The sequence below is a fragment of the Leucopleurus acutus genome (assembly GCF_964270905.1).
Source record: "Leucopleurus acutus genome assembly, chromosome: 12".
NCBI lineage: Eukaryota > Metazoa > Chordata > Mammalia > Artiodactyla > Delphinidae > Leucopleurus > Leucopleurus acutus.
Genome location: NC_139154.1, coordinates 80,783,772 through 80,795,835, shown reverse-complemented (window position 1 = coordinate 80,795,835; position 12,064 = coordinate 80,783,772). Strand labels below are relative to the sequence as shown.

At 38.1% G+C, this 12,064-nt stretch overlaps 2 protein-coding genes across 2 annotated transcripts in view; one reads left to right on the top strand and one right to left on the bottom strand.

The window, feature by feature from the left end:
• EHBP1 (EH domain binding protein 1) overlaps positions 1-12,064 on the bottom strand; it is a 536,766-nt gene that overhangs the window by 511,230 nt on the left and 13,472 nt on the right. The window lies entirely within an intron of this gene.
• On the top strand, positions 4,602-10,948 carry TMEM17 (transmembrane protein 17). Its single transcript, XM_082851571.1, has 4 exons — positions 4,602-4,950; positions 8,562-8,665; positions 8,825-8,938; positions 9,900-10,948. The coding sequence occupies exons 1-4, from the start codon at positions 4,851-4,853 to the stop codon at positions 10,176-10,178; spliced, it is 597 nt and encodes a 198-aa protein (XP_082707697.1). The 5' UTR covers positions 4,602-4,850; the 3' UTR covers positions 10,179-10,948.

Here is a 12,064-nt window from a genome sequence, read left to right as displayed (position 1 = left end):
TACTCGTGAATGAAAAACCTCTTAAACCACACCACTATGGAACGAAAATATTGACATTGTATATGTAAAAAACATTTAAAGAAAAGAATATATTAGTTTTTTAACTGGTATTTTACTTCTTACATATTCAGGGAAGAACAGAAGTGATTGAGTATTGTTAATTATACCACTGTGTGTTCAGAAAAGTAAGAAACAGTCAGTTTCATATCAGTCACAGCACTTAGAAGTATCGTTATGTCGGATAAACCACACGTCCTGGAATTATTTTAGTAGATTTTAGTAGTATTAACTGTAATTTCCCACTTGTTCAAATTATTTTTCAATTTCAATTGAAAATTATTAATTGAAAATTGAATAATAATAATTGAAAATTGAATTATTGAAAATTATTAATTTCAATTTTCAATTATTTTTCAATTTCCCACTTGTTCAAATTATTTTTGAATCTTTGTCAACAGATTGATCTGTACCTTTTAAATACAGATCAATAAGTTCCAAAAACCTACCACTTTTTGAATTCTTCAACATAAAAATCCTTAAAATAAAGGCTGTCTCTTTAAAAGAGAAAAAAAAGTAAACAGTTTAATTTTATAGGGTTATTTATTAATCTTTTTTTTACATCTTTATTGGAGTATAATTGCCTTCCAATGGTGTTAGTTTCTGCTCTATAACAAAGTGAATCAACTATACATATACATATATCCCCATATCTCCTCCCTCTTGTGTCTCCCTCCCAGTCTCCCTATCCCACCCCTCTAGGTGGTCACAAAGCACCAAGCTGATCTCCCTGTGCTATGTGGCTGCTTCTACAGGATTATTTATTAATCTTGCTGGAAATGATTCCCATGATTTTGAGAATGGAGACTCCATACTTCTCTTTAGATCCTTAGTAATAGGTTTAGAATATGGGAAACCCAAATTATACTAGTCTATTGATTCCACAAAAGTAGATTCCCTTCTTTGTTCTGCAGTATTTCACCAATGTGATTGCTTTTTATAAATATTGTGAGAATAAACTAACAGTAACATTTGGAAAGTTTTTCGAGCCCTTTGTGACATCAATAATGGCAGGATTCTTTCCAAACCACAAGTTTTTCCTCTCAAAACCCTTCTCTATTTTTGTACCATCATTTCCTCTTCCTCTCTATTTTTTTTTTTTTTTTTTTTTTTTTGCGGTACGCGGGCCTCTCACTGTTGTGGCCTCTCCCATTGCGGAGCACAGGCTCCGGACGCGCAGGCTCAGCAGCCATGGCTCACGGGCCCAGCCGCTCCGCGGCATGTGGGATCTTCCCGGACCGGGGCACGAACCCGTGTCCCCTGCATCGGCAGGCGGATTCTCAATCACTGCACCACCAGGGAAGCCCTTCCTCTCTATTTTTAGTAAGATTTATTTGAAACTATGAAATGCATGGTTATTGTAGGAAATTTGAATAATAAAAGTAAAAATACCCATAATTCGATCAATTTTTCCTCCAGAATTTTGATGAAATAATTGCAGTCTGAACAAGATATGTTACATTTTTTTTCAATGCTAGGAAAAAAATCTTTAAAGGAACTCAAGCACGCAAAAAAAAAAAAGAATTCATGGACACACTCATGGACCATTTTATGGTTAATTGCATCCACTGGGAAAGCAATAGAGGTATTGCCTCACAGATACAGTTGAATTCAGAAACTTAAATACTATCATGATTTCACTCCATTGTAGGTATTTCTTCTTCACAAACATTGACACATTTTAATAGATGTGTCAATGATAGCTATCACTTATGGAAAGCCTTATTTAATGATATAATCTTTACATCAACCATAACAGTAAATTAGCACTAGCCTCACTTTACAAAACAAAGGTTTGAAAACAACTGCATAGCTCTTAGGTGGTGAAGTGAGAATTTGAGGGGATTTGAACACTGCTCTCTCTGCTTCCAAAGGCATCCTTTCCACTACAGCCCAACACCTCACCATGAATATCATAATCTGCTTAACTAGGTCCTGTGGTTGGGCATTTCAAATGCTCCCCCGACCTTTTTTCTTTTTTTTTTTTTAACTAAAATCAATAATGTTAGAAGTAATATCTTGGAGTATGAAACTTTGTTTTTATGATTATTTCCCCAAAATAGAGCTTAAAATCTGGATTAGTGTGTTAAAGGCAGGAATATTTTTAAGGCAATTTGTACACATTGTTAATTGCTTTCCTCAGTGAGATTGTTCAAATTATAATTCAATCAGCAGAGCATGAGGCTTCCTGCTCCACTGTGCTCTTTATAAAAATCTTGGTTAATTAAATAGATCAAAACTGCCTCTTTGTTGCTAAGTTTAAAATTGTTTTGGTTGCTATAGTTAACTGTGTTTTAATACATCAATTCTCCATTCTACAGAGTGAAGGCTGGCTAAGTCTTTGAACTAGAAATGGGAAGATAGGGAAATGGTCTTTAGACTTTTTATTCCCTTTATTCATTCAATGGTTATCTAGTTCCTATTCTAGGTCAGGCATTGTGCTAGTGTTCAGGATATAAAGATGAAAGCCCATCCCTGACCTCAAAGAGCTTGTGAACTAGCAAGAGAAACAGACATAAATAGACTGTAGTACAGTGTGACTGGCACTGTGACCAAAGTAACACAGAAGAATATGCTTTGAGAAACACAGAGGAGGGCACTTAAACCAGCTTCAGGGAGGTCCTAGAAGCCATTTTGGAGGTGCTGAGGGCTGAGCTCCGCCTTGAAGAGAAGCAGAAGTTAGCCAGCTTTTTCCTGACATCTCCAACCAGAATTAATTGCTTCCTCATCTATGTTCCTTTACTAAAATATAGTGTACTTATTTGTTTCCACGTCTCTCGCTTGGCTGTTCTTCTTGATGGGGAGGGACTATATCCCTATTAGCCCAAGACAATGCCCCAAAATGAGTAGGACTGCAATTAACATTTGTTGAATTATTTTGAAATTCTACCCATATAGTGATTTCCTCCCATACCTTCCTCTTGACATTTATATAAATATGTGTGGTTTTTCTTTATATTGTAAAAATAATACTGTTCACCACATACCCATCAGAATGGCTAAAAGGAAAGCATGGAAAATGACAAGCACTGGTGACGGATTTGGAGCAACAGAAATGCTCATACGTCACTGGAGGCAGTAGAAATTGGTACAGCCACTTTGGAAAAGTGGCAGTATCTATGAAAGCTGGGTTGTACCTCATAAGCCAACAATTTCATTCCTAGGAACAAGTTCAACACAAATACATGCATATGTTCACCACAAAGCATATTTTCACCAAAAGCAGCACTACTGATAGTAGCTCCAAACTAGAAAATACACAGATGCTCATCAGCAGTAGAATGGATAAACTTATTGTGGTACGGCCACACCGCAAGGAAAAAGAATCTACACTTAACAATATGAAGGAATTTCACAAGAATAATTTTGAGGGCAAAGAACTAGTGTGTTTTTTTTAAGCACTTATTGGATGATTACTTTTATATAAAGAATAAAAATAGGCAAACCTATTCTATGCTATAGAAGTCAGGAAAGGTCGGTTAGAAGTGGAGGGTTAGTCACTGTAAGGGAATAGGCATGGAGAGCTTCTGGGGGTGCTGGTAAGTTTCTGTTTCTTGATCTGGGTTTTGGTTACACCTGTATATTCGGTTTGTTCCCTTTTCTGTATATGTATTATACCTAAATAGTTTTTTAAAAAATATGTCTTATTTGAGAGAAAGCTGGAAAATACATAATGTTTAAAAATTTTTAAATCACCCACAATCTACTACCTAGAAATTACTATTAACATTTCGGATTATTTCCTTCTAGTCTTTTTTTGAAGCCGCAGTGCTTGTGCCATCTCCTCCCCTTCTCTGCTTCCCACATATTTACACACACATTTACTAAATTAGGTTCATTCCTATTTAGTTTTACTTCTGGTTTTTAATTTTACTTAAATTTAATCCATATTATCAAATATTCAGGGCTTCCCTGGTGGCGCAGTGGTTAAGAATCTGCCGGCCAATGCAGGGAACATGGGTTCTATCCCTGGTCCAGGAAGATCCCACATGCCTCGGAGCAACTAAGCCTGTGTGCCACAACTACTGAACTTGTGCTCTAAAGCCCGAGAGCCACAACTACTGAAGCCCGCGCGCCTAGAGCCCGTGCTCTGCAACAAGAGAAGCCACCGCAATAAGAAGCCCGCGTGCAGCAACGAAGACCCAACGCAGCCAAAAAAAAAAAAAAAAAAAAAAATTCGTTGCAAGCATGTTTTTAAACTGCTGCAATGTATTCCATCAAATATATATAATATATGGTGTATATATATAAAATATTCCTAATATAATCATAAATTCCTGGGAGAGAGTTGTGTGTGTGGCATGTATATATATGAAATATTCCTAGTATATAATAACATATATTCCTAGAAGAGAGTATGTGTGTGTGTATACACACACACACACACACACACACACACACACACGTATAAGCTACTGGGTCATGAACGTTCTCTAAGCTCTGCCTTCATTCTGCATTTCCTTCCAGAAAGGTTGCATCTCACTGGCAAGGTTATTAGAGCTCCTTGTATCACAGTCCAACCCCAGGTCATTTATTATTTTTTTTATTCGTTGTTAAAGTGGTGGAGCTTAAAATAGGACTAAGGAATCCGCGGTTTTGCACCTGGCTAGGCGCTCAGCAGGAACGGGTTCCCCCGCACGCCTCTCTCTTCCAGGGAGCCCCACGCCTCGGCCGTGCAGTGCGGCCGCGCGTGCGCCCGGGCCCCCAGTGCCCTCGCCTTCCGGTTGCCGTGGGAACCTCAGAGCACCACAGCGCCCGAAGACGCAGCAGTGAGCCAGTACCAAGGCCAGAGCATGGAGCTGCCAGATCCGGTCCGCCAGAGGCTGGGAAACTTCAGCCGGACCGTGTTCAGTGACTCCAGCCGGACCGGGCCGGAGTATAACGAGGGTCCGGGTGAGTGGCGGAGGCCCAGCGCAGGACGTGTGGCCCTCGGAAGACCTGGCGCGGGTTTTGGAGCGGCCAGATTTTGCCCAGACCTAAGATGGCGGTTTCGCCTTCAGGTGGTTCTCCGCAGTGCGGGAAGCTCCTTGGAGGAGGGGCCAGGCCGAGGGATGGGGCTGAGATGGGGACCAGATACCCCGGCCCCGTAACCCAGCGGGTTCCGGGTTGATAGTGCTGCGACCTGGCCGGCTAATGGCAAGCGGGGCGGCTGAGGTGGCGCCGGCCTTCCTCAAAAAAGATTATAAAAGCCGCCTTCGCAGCCCGTGTCCGGTCCCTTGCCCTCCGAGAACGCTGAGAAGGCCGATTTTGCTTTTCCTCTACGGCATTCGCCCTGGTTTTTCTGGCCAGGATGGAGTGGAAACAGCCCAGGCAATCCCTTCTTTCCACTTACTATCCCCTACCCCAGTAAAATATCTTTTCCTTTTCTCCTTTCCTAGCAGAACAAGTACTTTCCACCACAAGTCCATTTTCTGGCAGAAGACATGGAAAGAAATTTTATTTTAAACGCTATCCAATACAGAGTGGCACCTGCCACTCTAGCAACGCCTTCAACAAAACTCGCACTCTCCCTGCCTTCTCCTTCCCATCCCCTATTTATACTTCTTGTCCTAAATCAAGTAACAAAATACCACGATGCTACATCCAACATGACAAGTGACAACGCAGTTTTCTGCAAAACAGTTTCCCTCTCTTAAATCATGATAGACAACATACCGTCAACCAAACCCACGCAGCTTTTATCACTGAACTGTGCTGGGAAATAGAAATCTTTTCCTCTTGCTTGGTTTAGGGATTTTTTAAAGGGGGCAAAGAAAAGTCATTTCCCATCGTTTCAATTTTTCACCCTGATTACTTGCCTGTCCTCTCAATTTAGGCCTGGTCTTGATTTAGGATGTACAGAGAAAAACATAATGTGAAAAATTAGGTTATTATGTTTTTGATTCTAAAGCCAAGGCACTAAAATCTGATGATATAAAGTATCAGGGGTTTTCTGTAAAGGGCCAGATAGTAAATATTTTAGACCTTGCAGGCCGTAGGTCTCTGTGGCAGTCATAGGTGATGGTAATTGAATAGACATGGCAGTGTTCCAATAAAACTTTATTTGTGAACACTAAAGTTTGAATTTCATGATTTTCAGTGTCACAAAATATTATTATTCTTTGATATTTTTTCCTCAACCATTTAAAAATGTGAAAAAACATTTTTAGCTCACTTGCTGTACAAAAACAGCTGGCTGCTGGCTGGTAGTTTGCCCACCCCTGATTTATATTACATAATGTTTTAATTTAAATTCCGTTTACAGAAGTCAACTTGTACTTTTGCAGAATTTAGTAAATTCATGTCTTGTGCTTTCAAGGTTAATTTACATATTAACTTGATTTTCAACTGCATGATGGTAAGTTTGATCTGAAATATAGACATAACTCTTAAGATGCTCATGTACAAAATTCTTAACATAAAAACTTCTTCGCAAAATTTGACTACAGTGTTTGCTCTAAAGGTATTAAAATTTTCAGCTTAACTAATTTATCACTATTTTTCCACATTTTCTTCCTTGTGGATCTGAATTAGGTTTGATTATTTGTACTGTAATTGCAAGCATGTATTATGACCACAGCTGACCAAGAGTTGTACTATTGTTATGAGAAAATCCTAGGCAAGTGAGTTACCTTCAGATTTAACAGACTGTAAGAATGCATTCCATTATTAGTGGTAATTTAATAAATGGGTGCAAGCAAAAGTAGACAAAATAATCAGGGATATTCTTGGAGCTAAAGGAAAAACCTGGCTGTGAGAGACCATGACTATCTTATATTATAAAACTGTTAAATGATAGATATAAAATACTCAGATGTGGAGAAAAAGACATAAAAATCTGTTTTTAAGAAATTTATTTTAGGGGCTTCCCTGGTGGTGCAGTGATTAAGAATCTGCCTGCCAATGCAGGGGACACAGGTTCGAGCCCTGGTCCAGGAAGATCCCACATGCCACAGAGCAGCTAAGCCTGTGTGCCACAACTACTGAGCCTGCGCTCTAGAGCCCACGAGCCACAACTACTGAGCCTGTGTGCCACAGCTACTGAAGCCCACGCGCCTAGAGCGAGAGCTCTGCAACAAGAGAAGCCACTGCAATCAGAAGTCTACACACCACAACCAAGAGTAGCCCCCGCTAGCCACAACTAGAGAAAGCCCACGCACAGCAACGAAGACCCAACACAGCCAAAACTACATAAATAAATTAATTTAAAAAAATATTTATTTTAGAGCCTTTGTAAATTCTTTCACTTAGAGCAGTGGATTTCAAAATATATATCTGCTCTTAAATTGTTGGAATTTAGTCAAATTGAGGATGCATTTGTAGGGCCCAATTTAAAAAATCAAATTCTTAATTTAGGACCCTTCTCCCTTATATGAAAGCAAAAGGTACTATGTAATCAGTCTTAGATAAATGAAACTCATGTATCATGAATGGCTACACTGGTAATGCCCTTATAATAGTATGTTTTCATTCATTCATTAATGAATTCATTAATTCATTCTTTCTGCTTATGCATATTTGGTATTTTCCATGTGTAAAGCAAGATGCTAGGTTCTATGAGGGCCTCAAATTTGGGTAGAATGTGGTCTGTGCTTACAATGAGCCTGTGTATAAGTAAAAGAGAAGGAAAAAGGACTCATATTTATTGAGTGCCTACTAAGTGCCAGGCATAGTGCTAGGGTGAAGTAATTTATATTATCTTTAATCTTCACAAGCAACCTGTGAGGTAATTTTAATGTTACTGTTTTACAGGTGAATAAATTAAGGCTCAAAGAGGTTAAGTCATTTATTCCAAGTCTGGCATCTAGAGTTCTGAGGGAGTTTGGGGGGCTCTGGGTTTACTTGGACTCCAGAGCTCATTGTCTCTTCAGTAACCAGATTGTGTCTCAAGTGAGGGGAGTGTGGCTCTTTGCTAGCACTTCTTACACACAGACTAGAGTGATAAGTACCTAGAGGGGAAAGAGATTTCTGCTGGAGTGGGGGAATGGGATCAAGAAAGGATTTATGGAAAAAGTGGCATTGAATTGGATATGAATGAACAGGTAGGATTAGGATATGCTGAAAAGGGGTGTCTGTTTAATTATAATTTGGGGAGATTAGATTTTGCATGAGATTAGTTTATATGTGAGCAATTAGTTGTTATGTATTTTATGTGTTCATTTCATAGGCTCTTTACACAGAAATCTACAAAGGAGGTAATGATTATTATTGTTATCTGTTCAATAAGATTCGTATTGATATTCCACATTTAATTTATACCAGTAGTATGCAAAAAAGTCAGCAGACTGTAATGGGAAAATGATAAAGTAATTGAAAAATATGAAACATACCCCCAAGTAGCTAACATAGGAACTAAATAGTATTATGATGACTATTTCCTTTCACTGTCAATGATTATAAATAGGCTTAAAATTTGGAGTTTGGTTAAGCTGCTGCTATGGTTATTAATTCTAAGGAACTAAAGGACGTATAGGGCAGAGACCAGGGTTAAGAGTTTGTTCCTTTTCTCTCTCTTTCTTCCGTAGATAATGAAATGGTTTCCAGTTTGGCATTGCAGATGTCACTTTATTTTAACACTTATTTTTTCCCACTTTGGTGGGTGAGCAGCATTACGATGCTTCAGATGAAGGTAAATCTACACTTTACTACTTCTGCTGAGGTCTCTTCTGTCGTCCCTAGCATTGTTACATTGTCAATAAAATTAAAGTTCTTCATATTTTTTTTTAATCTCAGGTCAGTCTTACTATATGTGAGATTTTATGAACATGTTTATTTTTGGTTTTTTTAGTATTCAATCTTGCCTGATTACTACAAATTCATTGTGGTCACCGTTATCATCCTAATAACCTTAATTGAAGCTATCAGGTTGTATCTGGGCTACATGGGGAACCTGCAGGAGAAGGTAGGCTCTTCTTTCCTTTCTCTCAGTGCTACACATAAATGCAGTAAGATTTTCCTAACAAGGAAAAGGCAGTGAGATGTGATGGAAGGAGCAAAGGCCTGTAGTTAAGGCCTAGTAGCTCCAACTTCACCACGTCTGTCACTGTGGTCTGTTTGCTTAATCTCTTGAGCCTTGGTTTCTTCACATATAAAATTGGGGAAATATTTACTTCACAGATTTGTTAGGATTAAGTAATTTATATAAAGTACCTGAACATAGTAAACACTTAAGAAGTGATAGTTTTCCCTCTTCTCACCAGTCTTGAAAATACTTGGTCAATTAAACGTGATTATTTAGATCCTGAATAAGAGAATGGGGGGAAATGATAAACTCATTTCCTCTGCAAGGCTCATGTTTTCTGAATCATCATGCTGCCTAAGCATTTACAGTTACCAGAATTTAGGGATAATCCCTAAAGATTTCTGTGTTCTTTCAGGCCATAAGGGCCTGTCCCAGCCTGTCCCACTGTACACTGTCCCAAGTATTTCTTGCTTTTTCCTAATCCAAGCATCCATTCCAGGTGATGTGTTGTTTCCCAGTCATACTCATTCCACATCTTTGCTTACTTAAGTTCTTGCCTCTTCCTCCTTCTACCCAACTTTAAAAGCCTACCTCCTTGCATTCTGTCTTTTACCTACCCTACTTACCCTCTTGTCTTATTTCTTGTAGCATTTAGTCTATAATGCTAAGTGGTGCATTGCATTATTCACTGTAGTATTCTAGGACTGTCCCATAGGTAAGTTTTCTCTTCCAGCCTAGACTGTAAGTTTTCTGAGGACAAGGACCATGTTGTACTCCTTTTGATTTACAGAGCTCAAAATGTACGTTCACCGTAGTGCCATCAAGTAGTATCACTTGCTTATTGATGCAAACAGAAGACTGTACTTCACTGATCTGATACTCATCATGTGTGTCATTGCAGGTTCCTGAGCTGGCTGGCTTTTGGCTTTTGAGCCTTCTATTGCAGTTGCCTTTAATTCTATTCTTGCTCTTTAATGAAGGCCTAACGAATCTGCCCTTGGAAAAAGCAGTACATATCATCTTCACTATATTCCTTACTTTCCAAGTTGTTTCAGCATTTCTTACCCTAAGGAAAATGGTAAATCAGTTGGCAACTCGTTTCCACCTCCAAGACTTTGACCGGCTCTCTGTGAGCAGAGGAGACATGAGAAGAGTGAGATCCTGTATAGAAGAGATTTGACCCAGTGCTGTTGAGTGAAAATCTGAAAGATCATTCTAGAAAACTGCAGGAATTAGGAAAACACCAGAGGGCTAGCGCGAGAAAAAGGATAAAGCAAGTGTTTTGAACTGTATGCTCTCTGGCTCTGAAATTCCAAGGTTGGGGGCAAGGATAAGACTATTTGCACATCACATGAAAGCAGTAAATCAACCCTAAAGCCTACGTGTTGTCTACCTGATGTCAAATATCTGAAATTTGTTGTTGTTGTTGACTTTTTCAGGTGTGTAAAAACCTGTATTGGTGGCATTACATCTTTACTGTAATATTTCTAGTTAGTGCCTATAACTAGAAATGTGTATATTTCTTTTAACCTTGTTGGCTATCTATGTGTTGGCAGTATGTCTGAAGCACGTGGAAATGCTTGTCAGTATTCCGATGTATTAGACTACATTTGTAAACTAAGACACCAAATTTTCATGTCTGCTAGGGTCTTAGCTGTTATGCTGAGGTTAAGAAGAAAACAGGTGGATTATCATGCTATTTAAGAAATGTTTTTATTCTAAAATTGTTACTTTCATAAAACCGTGTTCAGGGACTTCCCTGGCAGTTTGGTGGTTAAGACTTCGCCTTCCAGTGCAGGGGATACAGGCTTGATCCCTGGTCGGGGAGCTAAGATCCCACATGCCTCACGGCCAAAAAAACCAAAACATGAAACAGAAGCAATATTGTAACAAATTCAATAAAGACTTTAAAAATGGTCCACATCAAAAAAATCTTGCAAAAAAATAAATAAGTAGATAAATAAAACCGTGTTTGGTATTTATGGCGGTGGTGTGTAAAATGTCTTTACAATAAGGTATAAAATATTTATGTTAAAGTATCTGTAGGAATCATTCCTGTCTTGTACAGTTCTTTTGGGCTGTGGGTTTGTTATTTTTATTACAGAGTTTGCTTGGGTGTATCTGAACATTATTTTTAAGTGACTATTGGATTGTCTTAAGGGATATGTTTTCTGTCCTATAGGGAAATGTGCCTTTATAAGTAATGTATTTTACTGAGAGATAGTTGTAGCTACCTTAAAAATCATTCTTTCTAATCTTCCTGTTCTGTAATTCATGCTTATTTTAGGACTTCCATGCTGTGCCTTATACATTCTTATATTGCTTAATTTTTGAAAAGTTTTTTATTTCCCACTCTTAATCACACCTGACCAGTCTCTTTATGCTCTTTCTATTATTATATATAAAGTTCAGTCAAATTTTTCTACCCCCATGCACTGGCTGATTAGCCTTTCCCCTATACCAAAGCTGTCACTAGGTATATTCCAATAATTTGAAATTCAAAATAGAATTCTGTTTGGATAGTTTACTAAAACATATTTGTTGCGTTTGTTTCCAGATAGGAATAGATAGGTGAGTTTATAAGAAAATATAAAATAAGAACACTAAATCTACATAGCAGATAAATTAAGGGGATGATGAAGAAAGAATTTTCTATTTAATAGTTGTTTCCAGAGTTTTATTTTAAATATCAGAGCCTCTGAAACATTTAAACTTTAAGGTTAAAAGAGTAATCACTAAAATGTTAAGAGTGATAATCAAAAATTTTAACAACTATAAAAATTGGGGGAAATGTATTCAATGTATTAAAATTTTAAAAAAATTGTGCTCTAATAGCCATATTGCTTAAAATACAGATATAATAAGGATGGGAAAAAAGAAACTAAGAAAATCCATTGAGAACATGACCAAGTTATTTGTTTTTTGTCTAAACAATAAAACCATGATTTTGTGTTAGGCTGAACCAATATTTTCTTTTGGAGTATAGCTGGTTCCCTATGTAAGCATACGAAAATCAAGATAGATATTTGATTTTGTGTGTCAGCACATTTGGAGTTTAGGCAGTCC